The sequence below is a fragment of the Bubalus bubalis genome, chromosome 5, assembly GCF_019923935.1.
Source record: "Bubalus bubalis isolate 160015118507 breed Murrah chromosome 5, NDDB_SH_1, whole genome shotgun sequence".
NCBI classification, from domain to species: Eukaryota; Metazoa; Chordata; class Mammalia; order Artiodactyla; family Bovidae; genus Bubalus; species Bubalus bubalis.
Window position 1 is genome coordinate 69030036 of NC_059161.1, and position 24487 is coordinate 69054522.

A 24487-nucleotide genomic window follows, 5' to 3' on the forward strand; every position below is an offset into this window, starting at 1 on the left:
ATCTTCCCTATCCAGGGATTGAATCCACATTGAAGGCAGTGTCTTTACCACCTGAGCCACCAGGGAAGCCCTGGGTACCTGGTATAAGCAATGTAAACCTCTTCTGGAGGAAACCTGCAGCCCAGGCCTCAAAATTTTCCTACAAATAACTTTTCAAGAACAATGAGATAAGGAACACACACGGCAACTCAAGCTAGCACTAAAAGAAACCTCAAAAAAAGATCCAGTAAGATTCCAGATTTTGGAATGATCAGACTCATTATGTGGCAGCAGCAAAACCTTATTATCAAAATCAAAGCAAAGTAGTAAGAGAAAGATAAAATAAGACCAATATTACTCACAGATATAGAGACAAAAATCCCAAGCAAAGTATTAGCAAATGGAATCCCGTAATATATAAAAACACCTACTATAGCAGGAACAAATTAGGTTTTATCCAAGAAATGCAAAACGGGTTTAACATTAGAGATATCTAAGTGCTGAGATCAGAGACACCCAGGCATTTAGCGGTAAGCCTTCCTCCAAACGTATTTCAATATATACTATGACTCTATTACAACTGCATGTCTACAGTTGGCCATTCTTTTTTGACTAACTCCTTTTGAGTGAGCTATGTTCATAAAATATTACTACATTCAATTACGTTATAGCTGAGGTTTTAAAGTGGAGACTGGGTCAAATTCAGCCCACAGATGGTTTTTGTTCACTGCATGGTGTTTTAAAGGAAACTGAAATCAACATTGCCAAATTGAGAAATTCTAGTAAATCCTGGTTTGGGGGCTTCTTTCAAAAACAGAAGATCTGCAATAACAGCCCTGGTTTTCACCTGAAACAATCAGCTATGTCTGAGGAATGGCTGTTTCCCCTCAGGTAAGGTGTGAGTTCTCCTGCTCACTAGATTTCTGCCACTCCGGCCACGGGTCACCTGCCATTAATCTGTTTGTGTTCTTCTTTCTCCCTCTTACTTGAGAGAAAAATAAAATATGTGCTGTTCTATCTCACAGATGAGAGAGAAAAGGAAATTGAACAAAGAGGGGCACATATGTCAAAGAACAGTAGAGGAAGCACATATTTTTGTGAAAAGTGAAGACTATCACTTTGTGTTCAGCATATTAAACCTGATCAGCTTCACTCTATGACCTGCCTGGGTCTGCAGACCCAAGTTTGTGACCTCTGGTTTATGTCATATCCAAATGGACTAGAAACAGTCTGCCTCATTCTGGAGACTGTCTACTTCAATATTCTGTTATGGTGTTGACCTTACAATTTAACTTGCAGAATGCAATCTTATTTCCTTAATTCCACAGTTCCTGGGGAGTACTTCTCTAGCCCCCAAATGCTGACAGAACTTAGAAGTCACTATTGTTGCATATTATTTATCTAGAACCTAAACTGAAAACCAGCTAACACCTCTATTCTTTTTTCTCCTCTTATTTCTTGCCCCCCACAAGAAGCTGTTACTGAATCTGAAAAAAGAAAAATGTTGACAGGAGTATTTACACCATGACCACAACATACAATAGTAAGTCGGTATCTGAAGTGGAAGTTGATTCTCATAAACATTTGTTCAAACTACATAAATATTATTACTGCATGTGCGGCAGTAACTAGACTTCATTTAGACTGTTTTGTCTAATGGGTGGGTAATAGTTACTTATCATCATGTTGTCCCTGCTCTCTGGGGAAGTTATCACCAGTGTCTATTATAATCTCTCAAGATTAAAACCCAACCCAAGACTACAGAGCAAGACCATGTCTCTTCATCCATGTTTTCCCAACAAAGCAGTGAACCTCAGATTGAATGAGCCAGTGAATGGGCAAGCAGAGGGTAAAGCCTATTCTCAATCTTGCTTATATTAGAATACTATCATGCAGCATTTATAAAATCAGAGCTTCTGTTCTGACGTTTACTGACGCTAATATATAGAATTCAATTCTTTAAGTATTTATTTGTTTGGCTGCACCAGGTCTGAGTTGCAGCACAAGGGATCTTTTTAGTTGTGGAAAGCAAACTCTTAGCTGTGGCATGTGGGACCTAGTTCCCCGACCAGGGACTGAACCTGGGCCCCCTGCATTGGGAGTGCAGACTATTAGCCACCAGCCAAGTCCCTCAAATTTTTTTAAATGGTAGTTCTACCCCAAGGCCCCCGAATTGTTTGCATTTATTGAAAGACACATCCAGAAAGCAGCTGATTTTCATTTTGGTGAATACATTTGGAAAGAAGCTATAAAGATGGTATGTACAAACAACTGGGGGTCAGATTGGAGATGCTGCGTCAGAACGCATAGTTTATACAGCTTATACTCAGATGCTTGATTTCTTATGTTTAGACTCAACCATGAGAGCAAGAGAGGGCCAGAAGTGTGTGTCTAAAACAATGAAGCTTTAATAAAGCAGTATTTGTTTTAAGGGTTAGTTGTATAAACGGATGTGAAAGCCATCTGTTTGCCCCATAAGGGCTACTTGAAATGTATAACAAAGGACAAAGTACGTTTTAGCAGAAAACAAACTATAGGTCATAGTCACACGGTAAGTTAGTAGTGTGGGAAGACTAGAATCCTAGGCCTCTCAAGTCCAAGCACAGTAGCTGGCAATATTTTGCATCAGGAAGTTACAATCTGGGAAAAAAATTTTATGCAGAAAGGTCAATGTTTTAACTGTGAAGCTGTGTTTACCAGCTTTGAGCAAGTTAGCAACTATGCTCAGTTCTTAGGATGACAGTAGAGGCTACAGTGACCAAGTGATTCACAGAAGATATAAAGAGGTGACTTACGTGGACACATCGGTGTTTGTGATCGCAAATGTTCATCCAAGTAAAGTTTTTCAAAAAATCTGAAAAAGTAACTGTGTCACCAAATGTCCACAGTATTAACCACTATTCCAATTAACAACCTTGTGTGCTCTAAGAGAAAAACTTTCCAAAGAAGTGTGCATGGCATTCCAAATATATAAATTAGATATAAATTGTCTCAGGAAGGTGAAAGGTCATGCCGGCCATGTTAGAACAGAAACACTGATTCCATGTCCATAGGTGTTAAATGTGTTTGTGTGTTCAGTTGTATCTGACTCTTTGCAACCCCATGGACAGGCTCCTGTATCCATGGAATTTCCCAGAGAAGAATACTGGAGTGGGTTGCCATTTCCTTCTCCAGAGGATCTTCCCAACCGAGGGACTGAACCCAGATGTTACCTAGGTTATAGGAAATAGTACCCTTATTTGGAGACAGTTAAAAAAATTAAATTTTAAAAAATATAAAAGCTCCCTCCACATGTCATTGGAAGAAACCAGATTAGAATAACATTGAAATAAATAAACCTAAATTACAACATATTTGAAAACGTGTGATATGAGTAGTAGGAAGATATCAACCAGTGATAATTGTGGAGTTTAAAACTTTGAGTCCTAGCAATGTGTAGGAAAAAGATATAATAACTCTTTGACCAAGGAGGTGTGTAGTGAACCAGGCAGATCTGGTTGACATTAAGTATGGCAAAACATGTCATAGGCCACAACAGCCAGTACCTCTAAAAAACAAGTCCTTTTGGACCACTTCTAATGGGTCAGGAAGATCCTCAGGATAAGAAAATGGCAACCTACTCCAGCACTCTTGCCTGGGAAATCCCATGGACAGAGGAGCCTGGTGGGCTATAGTCCGGGGGTGGGGGGCCAGTCATCACAATAGTTGGGTACAACTTAGCAACTAAACCACACCACCACAGTCAACCAACCTCCTGGTCTTAATTCTGTTTTCTTGGTAACCCGAGAGAATGTACTGATAGGCAATCAGGAATATTTGGCTCTCTTGGCAGTTTTAATTGTAAAGTAAATTAATAAATTGTCTTTCAAGTGTACATTAGCCTCCTGCAAGTTTTATTAAGTTGTCTCAACTATCCAATGTCCTTATCACCTGCAGTGTGTATACTCTCAAAGCCTCAAATCATAATCCTAAAGGGCAGATTTTGGACTTTGGTAATCTCACTAGGAAACACAGCCCAACGTGGAGAGTTTGTTAGTCTCTAATCAGAATCATTATAATAACCAGGCCCCAGAGCTCATGGTTACCACTTATGTGCATTCCTTAATAACCCAGGAAAGGTCATCAGCATCTCCTGCAAAGCGTCTAATAAATCCAGACATAATTTTCTCATGGGAGTGCTTCTACTCTGTGCTTTGTAATAATGCAACTTCACCTCTTTTGAATTGTGGTGCTAGAGAAGAGTCCTTTGGACAGTAAGGAAATCAAACCAGTCAACCCTATAGGAAATCAACCCTCAATATTCATTGGAAGGACTGATGCTGAAGCTCCAATACTTTGGCCACCTGATGCGAAGAGCTGACTCACTGGAAAAGACCGTGGTGCTGGGAAAGACCGAAGGCAGGAGGAGGGGTTAACAGGATGAGATAGCTGGATGGCATCACTGAGTCATGGACATGAGTTTGAGCAAGCTCCTGGAGATGCTGAAGGACAGGGAAGCCTGGTGTGCTGAAGTCCACGGGGTTGCAAAGAGTCAGACATAATTCAGTGACTGAACAACAGCAATGTCACCTCTAGGAATGGGAGGTGGGGAAGAAGAGAGAGAGAAGAAGGAAGAGGAGAGGGAAAAGGGGGCTGGGAGGAAGAGTGGGATAGGGAAAAAAAGGAAGAAAGAGGGAGATAGAAAAGGAAAGAGAGAAAGGGAGGAAAAAAGAAGAGACAGAAGAAGGAGGGAGGGAGAGAAGGAAAGAAGTATGAATTGAACAGTCTCAGCTTGAGTTTGAATCCTAGGACTACTCCTTACTAGCTGTGTGAACTTGAGCAAGGAACTATCTTAGTGCTTTAGTGTCCTCATCTGAAAAATGGGTATAACAGGATTTACTTTGAATCTTGTAGGGAGTTAGAGCTGCTATGTAAAAACACACAGGACAATGCCTGGCACATTGTGGATGGTTTTGCATTTTATTTCTAATAAATTTTCTAGTCAACTGCACTTTTGTATTTTGCCACAGAAACTGTAAAAGTCCTAAAACCAGTTTCTTAAGTGCAACAAATAAAGCCCAACACCCATTGATTATAAAAACATTTCCATAAACATAAAAGTAACAAGTGAGGCTGTGCTTGTTAAATTTTCATGTGCATAGGGAACAACTGGGCATCTTGTTAAAATACGGGTTCTGATTCCCTTGGTCTAGGGCAAGGAGATTCTGCATTCCTTACAAGTTCCCAGGTGATGCCTGATGCTGCTGGTCTGTGAGTAGCTAAGCTATATACAGATGGTTTGCTTCAAAGGAAAAAATAACTAGGCAGAAGAAAGTAAAATCAAAGAATATATTTAAAATGTGAGGGGAATGGTCACCAGAGGGGAGAACTCTATAATCCGCTGTATTATTATTGCTCGGAAGCCATTCTAGGTATGCCTTAGATTGCACAATAAATATATTTATTTTAAATATATGTGTTATTTGTATGTGTGTGTATATATATATGCATATTGCTACATTTGTTTGTTTTGTTCATATTTAACTGTACTTACGGAGCATCTTATTGAAAAAAATTCTGCCAATACTTTTGTTATGACAATAATTAGCTAATTTACTGATAATTTATTGTTTAGAATACAAAAGTAATATATTCTGGTAGGAAAAACTCAGTTATCTCAGAAATCTATACATTTAAAATGGAAAAAATTCCCCACTTCACCCTTAAAGTTCTAAGTTCCTAGACTGAAAACTTTGAAGAGTTTGGTATGATACTTTAAAGTATTTTTTCTTATATACCCATCTAAGATTTTTCTTCAGAAAATGAATTCTTACTACATCACTATAATGCAACTTGCTCTGTCTTCAAAAATATATCACAAACATCCTTCCATGCTAATACATAAAAATTCACCTCCTTCTTTTCAGTGACTGCACAGTATTCCAACATACTATAACTCATTCATTCTTCCCTATTGCTATGTGTTTAGGATGTCTCCAATTATTTGCAATTACAGGTGGCTCAATGGTAAATAATCCATCTGCCAATACAGAAAATGCAAGAGACTCAGGTTCAGTCTCTGGGTTGGGATGATCCCCTGGAGTAGGAAATGGCAACCCACTCTGGGATTCTTGCCTGAGAAATTCCATGAACAGAGGAGTCTGGTGGACTATATTCATGGGGCCACAAAGTGTCAGACATGACTGAGCACACACATACACACACACACTCACAAAGAATACAATGATGAATTTTCTTAAACATGAGAATTGCCAAACTGCTTTTCAAAACAGCTTCTATCACTGTTTCAGGAGCCTGTCTTATGCTCACACTGGGAAAGAGACATTGGCAATCACTTTAACTGCCTTCATAATCAGGAAAAAGGCATCCCTTTATTATCTTAACTTTCATTTTCTTTTTTTTTTTAATTTAATTTTTTAACTTTACAATATTGTATTGGTTTTGGCATATATCAAAATGAATCCGCCACAGGTATACATGTGTTCCCCATCCTGAAACCTCCTCTCTCCTCCCTCCCCATACCATCCCTCTGGGTCGTCCCAGTGCACCAGCCCCAAGCATTCAGTATCGTGCATCGAACCTGGACTGGCAACTCGTTTCATATATATTATAATACATGTTTCAATGCCATTCTCCCAAATCATCCCACCCTCTCCCTCTCCCACAGAGTCCAAAAGACTGTTCTATACATCAGTGTCTCTTTTGCTGTTTTGTATACAGGGTTATTGTTACCTCTTTCTAAATTCCATATATATTCTCTTAATCACTAGTGGGATTTGCTATCTTTTAAAATATCACTAGCCATTTTAATTTCTTCTGTGAATTGTTTGTTCATATTACTTGCCAATTTTTCTCCTAGGTTACCTTTTTCTTTTTTTTTGTAACAGCTCTCTGTATATTAGATGTTATACTTCTAATATATATATATTACATTTTTATGGTAAGATTTTATTAGCTTGCTGTCTTTTTAAGAAGAGTTTTATGGTGTATGTTATTGTACAGAAGTTTTCATAGAATCAAACATTTCATTTCTGGATTCTTTATGTTTTTTGATGTTCTATTTCTTGCTTAGAAGTTTTTCCTGACTCCCAAATAATAAAATATTCTCTCACATTTTTCTAGTACTTTCATTTTAGTTATATTATCTAAATCATTATTAATCATATCTCAAATTATTTTTAAAAATACATTTGCATGAGGCTTTTACCACTGGATTTACAGTTTAGTAGTACTATATTATTACTGTTACAAGAAAGAGTTAAAGGAGTTTATTATGTAAAATATCTGGATAGCCTAAAAAGCACTGGCCAGCGGTCCTAGCCTTTTCTCAATGTAACTTTTATTCAACCTATTATTTTTACCTTGACACCCCAAATCAACTGTCATCAAACATTACTGAAAATTAATATTCTGAATTATCACATTAGTTCTGCTCATATGCAATTCACTTTCATACTGCTGAGTCAGTACTTCAGAAAGACAATTCTCTTCATTCAGGTCTCTGCTTAAATATCATCTCTTTAAAGGGATTTTCCATGGCCATCCTATTAAGCCTCAACTCCCTCCATCCTTTTGTCCTGGTTTCTTTTTATACTTCTCACTACTACTTGAAAGATGGTATTATACAGGCTTGTCTATTCCTCGTTTTACCATGATAGTGGGGCCTTATCTCTTTCGCCAGTATATCTCCAGCATCTAGAACAATTCAGGTATGCTGAATAAATGACCATAAGAATAAATTACCAAAGATATTAATGTATTTAGAAAGATATGTCAAGACGTTAACATATCAAGTCAAAATCAAAACTCCTAGGTAAATCCTAAGAGTGATAAATCTTTAGTTGGTCAGTCACTGGCTTTACTGCCAGTAACCATGCGATAAGGAAAACAACAAATTAAAGATATGTGTGATTGACTCATCTAGGAACTGAATTTACTTTAAAAAATAAGGAACTTCCCTGGTGGTCCAATAGTTCCAATAGTTAAGACTTTGCCTTCCAGTGCTGGTGGTGCTGTTCGATTTCTGGTGGTTTAGTCACTAAGTCACGTCCTGGTGACCCCATGGACTGCAGCCCACCAGGCTTCTCTGTTCATGGGATTTCCCAAGCAAGAATACTGGAACAGGTTGCCATTTCCTTCTCCCGGGGATCTTCCCGACCCAGGGCCTGAACCAGTCTCTTGTATCTCCTGCACTGCAGGTGGATTCTTTATCACTGAGCTACCAGGGAGGCCCTTGATCCCCGGTGGGGGAACCAAGATCCCAACATGCTTTGCATGAAAAAAACCAGAACATAAACAGAAGTAACACTGTAACAAATTCAAAAGACTTAAAAAAAAAAAAAAGCATTGTTTAAAAAATGAAAATGAAATTTCTCCCTAAAAACTGAGGTATCCAGTTTGCCCATTTTATTTCTAAGTTTTATTCCTTATAAGCCTCCATGGGGACTTGTTAAATACATTAAAGTTTAGATAGTGGAATTCTAAGCAACCATTGAAAAAAGGTGTGGAATAAACATAAATACTAATATGAAAAGACATTTGGGGTAAAAGCACATGCAACATAGTCCCATTTTCAGAAAAAGAAGAAACCTATTACATGTGTGAGTGTAAACACACAGTCTCTGGAGAAATCTGTATCAGAACACTATTAATCTCTGGGTAATGGGATTAAATTGGATTTTTATACATTTTTCCTTCTCTGTATTTTCTCATTTCTCTAAAATAAACATGTTCCACTCATGTAAAAAGGAGTTATTCTGGTGGAGAACGTTAACAGTGTGTGATGAAATGGATTTGTACCCAACACCCACATCGATCTCCTCATCCATCCTTGGGATGCCTTCCTACTCTGCAGACTGAAGGGCTAAACACTTAATTTCCCAGACTCTCTTTGCAGAAAACCTAAGACCTGGAGGAGACAGGTAAGGTGGAGCCATGCAGAGGTGTGTGCATGCCATGCAGAGGTGGCGGTTTTCTGCTTTCCCACGTATGGTCACTCGTTACCTGTAGATGGTGCAGCAGTTCCCTCTCCCAGAACACAGCCACCGTAACCTGTTCTGATGTCAGGAACCCAGTAGAGAGCCCCTTGACACTGCAGCAGCAGCAGCTGCCCTGGTTGGCCACCAATTTCACTACAAGTCATTTCTGGGGACCCAAACTTGAGCTCACGCCTCCATACCTTCTGATGACTTTGTAAGGAACTAAGTAGTTTCAAAATTCCCAATATTAATTCCCATTCCTCTTAAACTAGCTAGAGACGTTTATTTCCTGCAAGGAAGTTATCAATGATACAAAAAAGTGTCATTAACTTTAAAAATAATGTATATTACATAAATCTATTTCAGAATGTGGAAAGGGCATGTTAAGACTAACACATAAAAACATGTAGGGAAAAGGATCACTTTTGTTGTTGTTCAGGCACTAAGTCGTGTCCAACTCTTTGCAACCCCCTGGGCTACAGCATGCCTGGCTTCCCTGTTCTCCACTATCTCCAGGAGTTTGCTCAAACTCATGTCCATTGAATCAGTGATGCTATCCAACCCTCTCATCCTCTGCTGCCCCCTACTCCTTTGCCTTCAATCTTTCCCAACATTGAAATCTTTTCTAATGAGTCAGCTCTTCTCATCAGGTGGCCAAATTATTGAGGCTTCAGCTTCAGCATCAGTCCTTCTGATCAATAGTCAGGGTTCTAAAATGTTAACGTAGTCATCTCTGGTGGTAGAATCAAGAATAATTTTATTTTGCTTATCTTTAAGTTTTCTTTTAAGGGGAAAACTTTTAAAAGCCATTTTCCCCCGCTCAAACATAAGCAACAGTATAATCTTACAGGAAAAGAGCAATTTCTTAATGTATCTTGAAATGTTTGAGGCAACTAGGATTAGTAACTAAATGGCATTAATCTACATGTAATACCACAAGACACACAGGAGTATTCATCATGATCTAAATAGGGGAGCAAGTCCCCACAGCACATGATCTCAGAACAAATATTTGTCTATTCCAGTGACACAGTCAAGCTGACTGCTCTCTGCTAGAAAAAGGGCAGCTATCTTGGGAACTAAACATATGAAGTGAGACTAGCCAGTACCGCAGCTGTTGGCAAGCTTTCTTTGTTTAAAACAGTAGAAGTATATCCCTTACGACTGGCTATATTAAAAGGAATAAAACCAAATGGAAGTGCTTTTATCTACTCAATCACTAAACCGTATTTTAGACAAGAAAGGGCAAAAGTGAAATGAACAAATAAGACTTTCTTTTTAAAAACTTCAAAAAAAATTTTCCACATAACCAATGTTTATATATTATTGCTGCTAAGTCACTTCAGTCAGGCTCAACTCTGCAACGCCATAGACAGCAGCCCACCAGGCTCCTCCGTCCCCGGGATTCTCCAGGCAAGAACACTGGAGTGGGTTGCAATTACTCCTTATTCCTCTATTTTCTCCACTAGCTTCATGATTTAGGACACAGAAAAGGATAACATATTTCTTTATTCACTGCCAGAAATTATCATGCAGGGTTACAATGCATTTGCATTCATCAAAGAAGGAACCGATAAAATAAACCATTCTTAAGGTATGGACAGGCCTATCAAGGAATTTTATTAGAATTAGGTTAATAAGAAAATAACCTTATAGCTATTAATTCAGTGGCTTTATACAGCTAATTTTTTTTTTTTTAACTGGGGTATAGTTGCTTTACAATCTTAGTTTCTGCTGTGTAACATCATGAATCAGCTCTAAGTATACATATATCCCTTCCCTCTTGGACTTTAACCCCACTCCTCTAGGTCACCACAGAGCACCGAGCTGAGCTCCCTGTGCTATACAGCAACTTCCCACTAGCTCTCTATTTCACACACGGTAGTGTGGATGAATCACTCACAATCTCCCAATTCATCCCACACCTGACTCTTCCCCAGTCCGTTTCCACACATCTGTTCTCTACATCTGGGCCTCTATTCCTGCTCTACAAATAGGTTCATCTATACCATGCAAAGATGGGCACAATAAAGAACAGAAATAGCATGGACCTAACAGAAGCAGAAGATATTAAGAAGAGGTGAAAAGAATACAACAGAAGAACTGTACAAAAAAGATCTTCATGACCCAGATAACCATGGTGGTGTGATCACTCAGACATCCTGGAATGCAAAGTTAAGCGGGCCTTAGGAAGCAACACTACAAACAAAGCTAGTGGAGGTGATGGAATTCCAGTTGAGCTATTTCAAATCCTGGAAGATGATGCTGTGAAAGTGCTGCACTCAATATGCCAGCAAATGTGGAAAACTCAGCAGTGGCCACAGGACTGGAAAAGGTCAGTTTTCACTCCAATCCCAAGGAAAGGCAATGCCAAAGAATGCTCAAACCACTGCAAAACTGCACTCATCTCACACGCTAGCAAAGTAATGCTCAAAATTCTCCAAGCCAGGCTTCAACAGTACATGAACAATGAACTTCCAGATGTTCAAACTAGATTTAGAAAAGGCAGAGGAACCAGAGATCAAATTGCCAACATCTGCTGGATTATCGAAAAAGCAAGAGTTCCAGAAAAACATCTATTTCTGCTTTATTGACTATGCCAAAGCCTTTGACTGTGTGAATCACATAAATTGTGGAAAATTCTTAAAGAGATGGAAATATCAGGCCACCCTACCTGTCTCCTGAGAAATCTGTATGCAGGTCAAGAAGCAACAGTTACAACTGGACATGGAACAACAGACTGGTTCCAAATCGGGAAAGGAGTACATCAAGGCTGTATATTGTCACCCTGCTTATTTAACTTCTATGAAGACTATACATCATGCAAAATGTTGGGCTGAATGACGCATAAGCGGGAATCAAGATGCCGAGAGAAATAAAATAACCTCAGATATGCAGATGCACCACCCTTATGGAAAAAAGTGAAGAACTAAAGAGCTTGATGAAAGTGAAAGAGAAGAGTGAGAAAGCTGGCCTAAAACTCAACATTCAGAAAACGAAGATCATGGCATCTGGTCCCATTACTTCATAGCAAATAGATGGGGAAGCAACAAAAACAGTGACAGACTTAATTTTGGGGGGGCTCCAAAATCACTGTACACAGTGACTGTAGCCATGAAATTAAAAGATGCTTGGTCCTTGGAAGAAAAGCTGTGACAAACCTAGAAAGCATATTAAAAAGCAGAGACATTACTTTGCCAACAAAGGTCCATCTAGTCAAGGCTATGGTTTTTCCAGTAGTCATGTATGGATGTGACAGTTGGACCGTAAAGAAGGCTGAGCGCTGAATCAAGGCTTTTGAACTGTGGTGTTGGAGAAGACTCTTGAGAGTCCCTTGGACTTCAGGGAGATCCAACCAGTCCATTCTGAAGGAGATCAGCCCTGGAATTTCTTTGGAAGGACTGATGCTGAAACTGAAACTCCAATACTTTGGCCACCTGATGCGAAGAACTGACTCACTGGTAAAGACCCTGATACTGGGAAAGACTAAAGGCAGGAGGAGAAGGGGACAACAGAGGATGAGATGGTTGGATGGCATCACCGACTCTAAGGATATGAGTTTGAGCAAGCTCTGGGAGTTGGTGATGGACAGCAAAGCCTGGCGTGGTGTAGTCCATGGGGTCGCAAAAAGAGTCGGACACGACTGAGCGACAGAAACGTACCATTTTTCTAGATTCCACATAAATGCATTAATATATTTTTTCTGACTTAATTCACTCTCTATGACACATTTTTTTAAATGTCACTTGATACTAGTTACTTTTGTTAAAAGAATCTTTCAATGACAAGTTTTTAATTTTCATGAACACTAATTTTAGATCTTTTATGGTCACTGCTTTCTGTGACCTAAGATAGTCACATGTTGTTTTGTTATAAAAAGCTTTGTATTTTAGCTATTCCATGTAGGTCTGGGATTCACCTCAAATTCATTTTTGTGAGGTAGGAGAGATCATGGTTCATCTTTTCCATGGGAATATTCAGCTTTTCTGGCTCCATTTGTTGAAAAGAATTTCCTTCTCTGTTGGATTACTTTGCTATCTCTGTCAAAACTCAAGTGACCTTATAAATACAGATTTGGTGGCTAAGTGGTAAAGAATCTGCCTGCCAATGCAAGAGACTGTGGGTTCAATCTGGGTCGGGAAGATCCCCTGGAGAAGGAAATGGTAACCCACTCCAGTACTCTTGCCTGGAGAATTCCCTGGACAGAGAAGCAGGGCAGGCCACAGTCCATGAGGCTGCAAAGAGTCAGGGACAATTTAGCAACTAAACGACAACAATGCTAGTATCACACTGTCTTTGGTCACTGGATAATACCTACTATAATACTCTTTGCATTGCTTTACAAAATACATAAAGTTGAGATACATGTATAGATCAAGATGAACCTAGAGTAATCCTTATGAAATCATTTTTAAACTGTATCATGGTTTTGAAAACACTCCATAATCACTACTGTATCCAAAGCAAAATGTATTTACTCATGAACAAACGCAGAACAAAAAATTTTATGACCTTTAATTGAAATTATGTATGAAAAATATTTCATCAATTTTACTACTCAATTTCCCACTAGGTTTCCTCATATTATTTTAAAAATACCACAATATAGTAAGCATAAAACCAATCCTTAAGCAGTGCACTTGGCTACTTGGGGATGTGTCTCTTATTTCAACAGTGTTTGGACAGAACAGACCTAGGGACGCCCCCAAACTCCAGCTTTCGACTACCCTCCAAGCTTTTATTCAGTTTCAACCCTCAGAATCAGCCACTCAGTCTCCAGAACCAGCCAACTCTATTTTTTGAACTGAACTCCTTGTTACTGGAATAGTCATGAGTTCCCAGATTCACCTGATTTCACTGACGGAGAGACCATGGTTCACCACCTGTCAACACGCACCGGGTCTCTTACACTTACCTCTCTGGGCTTCTACACCCACCGCAACAATGTGGTTCTGGAGGGTGTGGGCCACTTTTTCTGTAAATTGGCCAAGATGAAGCACCAGGGACCCAGTGACTCTTGAAGAGTGCAAAACAATTGGGGCGGCCACACCCTCTTTCATGAGGTGCAGAAGCCATCCCAAGATGAACAGTGCAAAACCCAGGACGCTGTGAACCAGGCCCTTTTGGGTCTGCTTGCTCTGGATTCTGCCTGGGTGGACCCCCACCTCTGTGACTTCCTGGAGAGCTGCTTCCTAGACGAGTGGGCGAAAGAGCCAGAAGATAAGCCACCGCCTGGCTAACCTCCCCAGGCTGGAGGTCCCCAGGCTGGACTGGATGAGTGTCTCTTTAAGAGGCTCACCCTTGAGCACAGTTAGGAGACTCTGGAGCCCAGTAGCCTTTGAGAAGCTCCACTGGTGTCAGGACTTCTGCATAAAGCCCCTCTTTGCTGCCACTAGGCAGTTTTTTAACCACCCTGGGGCCCTCTTCCAAGCCTTGGACCAAATGGAAACAATAAAGCTTTTTGCAGCAACGAAAAAAAAAAAAAAAAAAAAAAAAAACCTTAAAAAATTCATGTCTCAAATTAGAGGATGCATACAGTCTCTCTACTTATATTTAAATTTTTCCATAATAAAATACTAAAGAGTCATGGATCAATTTTATAAATGTACCTAGTAAAGAAAAAGTAGATTATTTCCTTTATAAATAGAAGTTTTATAAAATTTCCTTTAAAGTTTAACTTGAAAAAGAAGATTTAGAGCAAGAATACAGTATCATTTCATAAAATAAAGAACAAAGCAACTCTAAAAAGAAATAGCAAATTCCACTGTGGGCAAACTATAGATGGCTCTTATAAACTACTGGGCTGTACTAATTTTGTTCAAATTGGCAAACAAGGATCTTCTATCACCACCATCACCTGTCTTATAAAAAAGCAGATAATAGCCAAAATTGATCAACCTTTGATTTTTTATAAAGATACAGCTTAACAGCTTGAAAAAACATTGCCAAACTGAGTAACACCCAAAATCTTGAAGATTTCACAATTTGCTCTTCATCTAAAATTTTGCTTTGACGCATAATACACCTTCCTGAAACAATTCTACAATACATAAATAATTCCAAACACTGAAAAAAGTTTGCTAAAATAAAATTGGGATGTTTATTACTTTTTCTACTCATAGCAATGAAAATCACTAGAAATTATACTTTTGTTCTTTTCAAATGATCTGCTTAAAAATCAAGCTTTTTTAAATAATTGGTATAGAAGATAAAATCATTTTTAAATCTTCAAAATACTTAAGATACTATAAGATAGAAATATTTATTTTTTTTCATTAATGATGAGAAGAAAAGAGATTCAGTTTAATCAAGATCTGACATTTATAAATTTTAAGCATTTAACTGAGCTGGAAGATTGAATGAAAGATTAATTGTAACAATTACAGGTAGAGAATAGCATTTGTCCATTTTCTACGCTCATTATGGCAGTTATCTATCCAAAGAACCAACAGGAGTTCTCAGATCCAATGTTAAATAATGGAATTTGGGCCAGTGCTCTGAACACCGCTTTTATTTAGTACGCACCACATGCACATGATGCAGGTAGGGAGAGTTTATGAATCCATGCATTAAAGACAAGACAGACTGGTACTATTGCCAAACGTGCACTGAGTCAGTGAGAAAGTTGCTCAAGGTTCTTTATACTTAATGGTTTCCATGAAAATAAGTGCAGAAGCAGAAATGTATGCACATCCCAAAGCATCTTCTTCATTTGGTTTCCTGTGCTTTCTTTGCATTCTGCTTTTCTTTTGCCTAGAAATTAAAGACAGCATACAATAACATCTTAAAAGTATGTTTCAGTTCATATTAAAATGTGTCTAAGAGGACAGTCTTAAGCTAAAAGGATGTCTAAAGTATTATCTTTTATAACTTGAGACTCACAACAAACTCCTCCTGGACAATTATATAGTGATTCTTTGTCCTCAATAAAAACGATCATATTTGGTTTGCAGTTATTTCTTACCTGAAGTTGAAAATGTATTATTATAATGGTAATAATTTTAAGATAAAAATGTACTCATTCCATAAAGACATATTCATTCATAACTATTTCACAACAATATATTTACGTATGTGTCCACTTTTCATACAAACTGAGTATAAGAAATATCCTATATTGATTTCTACATATTTGAATAAATGAGTTTAACATAATAGTTTAAATGAGTTTAACTTAACTAAAGGATCACATACCCGGAATGTTGATAAACCTCACTGCTGCTAAGTCATGTCAGTTGTGTCCAACTCTGTGCGACCCCATAGACGGCAGCCCACCAGGCTCCCCCGTCCCTGGGATTCTCCAGGCAAGAACACTGGAGTGGGTTGCCATTTCCTTCTCCAATGCAGGAAAGTGAAAAGTGAAAGTGAAGTCGCTCAGTCGTGTCCAACTCCTAGCAATCCCATGGATTGCAGCCCACCAGGCCCCTCCGTCCATGGGATTTTTCCAGGCAAGAGTACTGGAGTGGGGTGCCATTGCCTTCTCCGGATAAACCTCACTAATATGACTCAAAAAACATTTTCAAGAGCTGTTCACTTGAAGCTCATAACAAGTACAGAGCTTGAACACAGTAATTATATTTCACTTTTCAGCAGAGCTAAAAGTGTTATCAAACTAATAACCTGGAAACTGTGTCAAAATGCAGACTGACTCAATAAAATGCCTGAGGATCTAAATTTCTAACAAACTCTCAGGTTATGCTAATTCTGCTGGCCCTCAGGTGACACTTTGAGAAGCAAGCTTTTACAAGACTAGAATATAATGCTCTTTACACTATGGCACTTGAATTAGAAAGGATCAAGTAAATTAAACCCTTGATATTATACAATTAAGGAAAAAACCTTCCTTGATTAGAACTATAATCTTTTTTTGTTCTGCACTAGGTAATAAAATTATTATACAACTGTATGACAAAACTGAGTGCTATGCCTTACAATATATTAAGAGTAAATACGTTGTATGTACCATATAGTTTCTTAAATTGTGTATATAAACATTTTCAATTAAAAAGAATAATTTGTAATTTGATGCGTATGATTTCTCAAAGAAGTTTTCTGTTTCCAAATAATAAAAACACAATTCCATTTTTGATGTAACTGGGAAATAAAATGTGTACTTCTTTTCTTAATGATGTCTGAATACACAGGTACCTTACTAGGATTAATAAGAATGAATTAACTGGTTAATAACAAATTTTACAACATAATTAAATAAGCAAAGACATGTAGAGTATTCATTCATGTATTAAAATATATAATTCAGATAAAACTAAAGGTAAGTTAAATAAAATAAGTTAAAAATAATTATATACTCTGACAAATAAGATCTCATTTAATCCCCAAGAATGTGAACTAAGTATGATTCTCAAATTATACATGAGGAAATAGATTCTATAGTAAAATAAATAACTTGCCTAAAAGCAACAGCTTATAATAAGTAACATTTCTGAGATTTAAACCAAAAGTTTGTATTCTGGCCTTTATTGAAAAATAAAAAATACTGTATTTCAAAATAGCATCGAAAAAATGTTCACGGTTCAGAAATATGTTCCTTCTATTTAGTGTGCTATTGAGATATTAAAAATTGTTGACTCAAGTCAGATAATTCTGTAATCATAAGTATTAACATAGATATTATTGTGAACAACTTAACTATGTTCTACCTTGTTTCTATTAAGGGCTAGAAAAAGTAAATTCTGTACATTAGTTATTTATTACCAATTGAATTATAATGTCTTTGTAAAATTTGGACAAAATTCAATACTGTGAGGTTGCTCTGAATCCCCCACAGTAACAAAATCCATGATTTTAAATTATGGTAGGTATTGGTGGCTGCTAAAAACCTGAGATAGAAAATGATTCAGAAACATATATAAAAGGTGGGATAAAATTTTTAAAGAATTATAAGTATATCTGAATCAGTAAAAGTTTAACAAGTGAAACGTTAATCTGCTGATTTTATTTCATACTTTAAGGAACAGATTTGATGTATGGCACAAGAAATTTTATAACTATACATTTTTATATTACCTCCTGAGCAGTTTTTATTTAACATACATCCAATGAACTAATCAGATAAGAATAGAAGCTTCATAGAACAAGAACACTTATAAGGCAAGATCTTAACCTAATTCATTAAAGGCATAGGCCCTTGGGAGAATCAAAGTCTGCACTCTTTATTATTTTGTAAAATGAACAGATTTTCACAGCTCAAATATTTCCAAGCCATCACAGGCAGTAAGTAAATGCCGCTGTTCCCAAAAACTGGATCCTGGACAGCTTTAGCTCTTAGCAACACTGCCAAGAGTAGCCATACCTTTCTGTTCGGTTGCTTCCACCCCTTCCACACTTCGTCCCTAATTTTTCTTTCACTTGGCATTGCAGGGAAGAAGGGTGGGTTTCAATGTAATAATCCATTTCTGAACTCTGCATGTAATTTTTTCTCAGAAGTGTTATTTATTAAGTAATTTTCACTGCTGAAATCTTTATATTGTATATAACTATAAAATTTAATCTTGATCTGTTGTTCTTAATTTTTAACATTTGCAGTTATCAGCAGAAACTGATATTTCAATACAACATGATTTTTTCAAAATAAGATGAACAAAAATATATTTGTGTACTAAAGAAGCTGATTCACTGGTAGAAATTAAAGCATCTAATTCTAACAACAGATTTAAAAATTTGAGGATGTGAAATTTTAAATGGCATAAAGTTAATATTTAGGAGCTACCCCTGTGCTTCCCCCAGAATCTCTTGCATGACTTTATTCTGGCACTTATCAGAATAATACTATACAGCACAGTACTATAATTATGTATTCCTATCCTCTCCCCAACTAGGTTGCTTAAGACAGAGATGTGTCTTATGTGTACATCTGTTGACTTTAACAGACTGCCTCAAACACAGTTTCAGTTAGATAAATGTTGGATAATCAAAACATCTCAAAAACTTTAATCAAATAATGAATCTGAATTCCCTTCAAAATCTATGCACATAACAGATGGTGCATATATATAAGAAATAAATATATCTCAATATTGCCTGTGCAGTATTAGTAGTCAAAGAACAAGAAAGTCAGTAACTACTCTTTCAGTAAAACAAATACAAATGAAGAACAGACTGGGTTGGTATTCCACTAACACCAGGCATTCATATACTGCCACCCTGTGTCCAAAACAATGTGAACTAAGGAATTATGGTTCTAATGCAAAAGTTGGAAAGCTGTTTTAACTGTGCTTTTAAAAAAAAATTATGGAAATATACTGTCATTAAAGTCAAATAAAAATGGTCCTATTCTTAAGTTGCACAAAAAAGTTTACTCATGGACCAATTTTAAAGCAAAATACATACATTTAAAATTTCTCTAAAATATTTGTCTGGTCCCTGATAATATTTATCTATATTTAATACCTGATATATCATATAATTTGCCATAGCAGTCTATAGTCTAGTATTTTCAACAGAGAAATATTTCAGTGTTTCATACAAAGAATATTAATATCTAGATACTCAGTTAATCAGGCAATCTTGAGGATTACAGGACCCTAATTGTTTCTAAACCTTTAAAAATTAGTTCACATTTTGGACTTTTATGATTTTTACTTCCTTGAGATACATGAACAGAAAAAAATCTATATGGGTAGAAGAGAAGATTTAGCAGTGTTCCTGCAACAATTTTACTTTTAATGCTAAAAGCTGAAGCATATGTTCAGGATCTTCCCTGAACATATGCTTCAGACTTCCTTGGTAATTCAGGCTTCCCTGGTAGCTCAGCTGGTAAAGAATCCGCCTGCAACGCAGGAGACCATGGTTCAATTCCTGGGTCAGGAAGTTCCCCTGGAAAAGGGATCAGCTACCCACTGCAGTATCCTCGGGCTTCCCTGGTGGCTCATACAGTAAAGAATCTGCCTGCAATGTGGGAGACCTGGGTTTGATCTCTGGGTTGGGAAGATACCCTGGAGGAGGGTATGGCAACCCACTCCAATATTCTTGTCTGGAAAATTCCCATGGCCAGAGGAGTTTGGCGGGCTGCAGTCCATGGGGTTGCAAAGAATTGGACACAACTGAGCAACTAAGCACAGTACATAGCATATTCAGGATCTATATAATAAAGTATATACAAAAACCTGAACACACATCTTGAATTATTCAGATTTCATGATGGTATCAAACAGTTGGGTTGAAATGTATCTGTGCTTCATTAACGTCAAAGTTAATAAGAAAAAACATCTACAATGTATTCTGGTCTTTAAGTTAACGGTCCAAAATTGTACTTGCCTGGTACTATCTTCTCAAAATGTGGTAAACTGACCAGCTTCATTAGAACCCCCTGGGAGAACTTATTACAGATTCCCTCCCTAAACCAGACTATCTGGGGAGGGGCCAGGTAACAAGTGTTATAAAGAGATCTACGCTGTGTCACAGAAACCAATACAACATTGTAAAGCAATCATCCTCCAATTAAAAATAAAAAAAATAAATAAAAGTATCCAGTGGTCACTTTCAGAAACACTGATTTACTGTATAAACTTAAAAAACAACTACGCTTTATTTATTCAAAATTTTTCTTAAAATGCCTTATATGGAAGGAAAAAATCCTAGTAATCAGAATTTTTCACTAACCTGTAGTAGTGCAAAGGGTAATAGGTTGGGAATAAGGAAACCTATTTCTCAGGCTAGGTTATGCTTTTCCCCCTTTCAATGCTCATTCTAGTTCTAAACTCTCTGATAATTCAAATTTTTGCTAAATTAAATGAGAAACATCTATTACTTCAATAATTAAAATTAATAATTTGTTTTCAGCTAAAGAAAGAAAGACGTTTTAAATTTCATTCTAATATAGCACAATCTGAATTTCTAATATTAAGGACTCCGGAAAGCTAAAGCAACAAAGCAATTCCTTATTTTTATTTTGCAATATGACACTGACCCAGCATTTCTCAAGCTGAAAAACAAGTAAGTAAAAGCAAAGCTTCACCAAATTTTATCTCTACTCAAGTCAAGTAACATTTTTTGGAGACTCTAAATCTAATTTAAGTACTCACCAATAAAAGACTTACCTTTTCTACTAGTGGTATTAACTGCTGGTGTTCTGCTAAAGTCTTTAACAATTCCATAATGAATGGCAGATAATTGTGCTTCCTTCTGATATTTTCAATCTGAAAACAAAACACATATCAAACCACACTATTTTCACTAAGCTTCTGATATTTTAATTTTTGGATCCAGCTCAAAATAGAAATGAAAGAAAATCCTCCATTATCATAAAAAAGCATTAGAAATAATGAGATTTCCATTGCCACTGAGAATAAAGATTAATTACGATAAAATATGTGGAGAGAGTTCTCTGGGGTACAGCATCCTACTCTTGGCTTAGCAAACAACAGAGGCTTTTAAAAGTCTAATCTGAGATAATCTATGAAAACATAACTCATGAAAGCAAACTAAAAAGGCCTACAAGATAAATGAACACTTCTGCTACTACACCTATGCAAACAATAAGGCCACACTTAATAAGACCAGTTTTAGTGTGTGATTAAGAACAATCTTTCTTTGATTATTTTTGACCAAAAAGGGAATAGCTGTAGGGAAAAATCTGTGCTCCGGTGGAAAACTATGCATTGTCTACACTCTCCCAAGTTACGTGACTGCAGCCTGTCACTGTCTGGTAGAGGTTCAATTTACTTCCCTTTCCATAGGAAAAAAAAATTTTCCATCTTTTGCAAATTCATTCTGGCATTCCTACAGTTCATATAAATTTGAGCTTCTTTGACTTCTCCTTTGAACTAGTTGTGACATCTTACAGGTTTGCTCAATTAATGAAGTAAATAAAATTTTAGCATGTTCATTTTATACTGGTCTGAGAATTCTTTTTGGCTAAATTCTTTAGCCCCATTTTTGAACAAAGCATTCTCAAACAAAGCAAACATTCTAAAACTCAGTGTTATACTTAAGGCAAACATGAAAAATTAGTTAATTATGTAACAACACTACACCAGAATACATAAATAGTAGGCAGTTTTTTAATACCACATAAAAGAGAAGATAACATTCAAGCTTTCATCCCTTACTTTCCTGTCTCCGTGAATTTGGCCCTTCTTTTTCCTGTCTGGAACACTCTGGAGCCAGATCCTACCACCTCCACATAAAGAAATCCTACTTGCCCAGGGTCCATGTATTTTAACAATCACATTGTTGGCTGTTAAGTATGTTACAAAGCAGCATTCTCACACTATGGTAAACAACAGAAAGAAGAACAATCCCTGCCCTCAACTGAGCTTCAGATGAAAAGCTGCTTTTTCTACTGTGACAAACATGACAGATCACCTAAGTACTGTTTCCAACGTCCTACAAAATTAAAAAAGTTTCCTTCACTCTTCTCCATTTCTGAAAAAAGTTTATCAGACAGACTGCAAATGAAGAAAAATAACATAACTGAAGATAGGCTTGCTCAGTATTTCACCCTGAGTTATACAATGGTTGACATAATTTAAAAATTTTAAAACCCTAAAAAAATTGGAAAGAAAATTTAAAAAATGAACCCAGCTATGTACTAAATTGGAGACAGAATGACACCAAGAGAAAAGTTTTCCAAGTGAATTTTAAAATATGCTAGTTTGACTGCACATTCAAAATGAAATATATCCTCAGGAAAAAAATTACGAGAACACTTCTCAGTTGTTAACACTACTAGCATTGCTATTCTGAACCTTTTCATACATATATACATATACATATAGCACAAAGCAAGTAAGTATATGTTAATGCTGATAGAAACCAAGATTTTCAAATGAAAAGACACAAATGCTTAACTTCAAATATAAAGCCCTTTAATCCTTAGTTCAAGTATTAACATGAATTCCAATTGTATTTTCTCTTCAAAGATAAAAAAAGAAACTAGTAAAAACGTATTTCTTAGCTCTGAAAAGTCCTGGAAATAATGAAGAATCAATATCGCTAAGCACCCTGAGCAACCAATGGTTGCTAATGGTTTCTAAACACCATTTCTCACCAAAAGCACTCAGGACTTCTTGAAAAAAATGGCCAATTTCAACTCTGAAGCAGGAAATGCACAAGATAGAGTCTGAAATATCTTATCATGCTAGAAAGCAAGGAAGCTATCAGACATGAAGACAGTCACATCCAAAGAACTTGGGAGATAGCCTGATGTGGCTCCTAACGGTCAAAGACGGGGTAATTTGAGCATTAAAAATAACTGCAGTGAACATTAGCAACAGATGTGTTAAATATCTGTTCATAATAATAACTTGAAGAAAAATAAAAAGGAAAGAAACCTTACTAGTTACCTCTGTAGGGCGCCAGGCGAATCAACACATTCTGAAAACATGTAAATAATGGGGAGAAGAGCAATCAAGCAGTTCACATCAAAATACACTACACTATGTTAAAACATTAAGGAACAAAAGAAAAACACCTACCTTATATCTTTTTAATTTCTGTACTTCCTCTTCAATAAGCATCTGATTTTTGGCAACCTCTGACTGAATAGCACTTAACATATTACTGCCCTGATCTGTATCCATGGGTTCCTCCTTGGGGAAAAGAAAAAGAACCAGCACACCCTAATAACTGAGGCTTAAGTCTAAAACATTTTTAGATGATAAACATAGTACAGTCATTTCCCAATTTTGATCTTAATATTGGTGATGGAGTATCAGCTTAATAACTGTAATATTAAAGGATGAAAGAAATACTTATTTAGGGCCTATAAGTAAGCATAAGGAAGAAGTAGTATTTCTCCCAAATTTCTGTGTTCTATAATATGTATGAATTTTTACCTAAAAACCATCCATTGTATAATGTACTGAATTGCTACAATCTTCTGTTAGCTATAAAATAAATGTGCTTAAACATACTCAGGAAAATGTGATCAAAGAAATGTAAACAGAAGTCTTTGTCTATTACTAATTCTCTTTGCCAATCATATTTACTGGGAAGATAATCATCATAAGGAATAATAAAGATTACATGTGACTCTAATGTGCCCAATTAATTCTGTAACAAATATATTCTAACTTGCTTAATTATATAATTAAATTACAGTAAATAGTTAATTGTGAACACTTGGCACCCCACTCCAGTACTCTTGCCTGGAAAATCCCAAGGATGGAGGAGCCTGGTAGGCTGCAGTCCATGGGGTCGCTAAGAGTCGGACATGACTGAGCGACTTCTCTTTCACTTTTCACTTTCATGCATTGGAGAAGGAAATGGCAACCCACTCCAGTGTTCTTGCCTGGAGAATCCCAGGGATGGGGGAGCCTGGTGGCTGCCATCTATGGGGTCGCACAGAGTCGGACACGAATGAATGACTTAGCAGCAGCAGCATTTAGTACATACTATTTGTCTGTCACTTTTTTGAAGTGGTCTGTATATATATATAATCTCAGTTATTCTTCACAACAACATTTAAGGTAAAGACTATTATTTTCACTTTACATGAAGAAACTGAGGCACAAAGAAATACACTCAAAATCATACTTTCACTAAGTGGCAAAGGCAGGAGCTGAATT

The 24487-nt window shown here is 36.9% G+C and overlaps 1 protein-coding gene across 4 annotated transcripts in view; it reads right to left on the reverse strand.

The window, feature by feature from the left end:
- Nucleotides 1-15453: 15453 nt before the first annotated feature.
- Nucleotides 15454-24487, reverse strand: part of UCHL5 (ubiquitin C-terminal hydrolase L5) — a 42320-nt gene continuing 33286 nt past the window's right edge. For 2 of the 4 annotated variants that reach the window (XM_006061414.4, XM_025286103.3), the window contains 3 exons: nt 23396-23509; nt 21017-21115; nt 15454-15710 (listed from right to left, as the gene is read on the reverse strand). In XM_006061414.4, the coding sequence (XP_006061476.1) occupies nt 15666-15710; nt 21017-21115; nt 23396-23509 (258 nt within the window). In that variant the 3' untranslated portion in view covers nt 15454-15665. The remainder of the gene's footprint in view (nt 15711-21016; nt 21116-23395; nt 23510-24487) is intronic. The other 2 variants (XM_006061416.4, XM_025286102.3) reach the window with 2 other exon arrangements.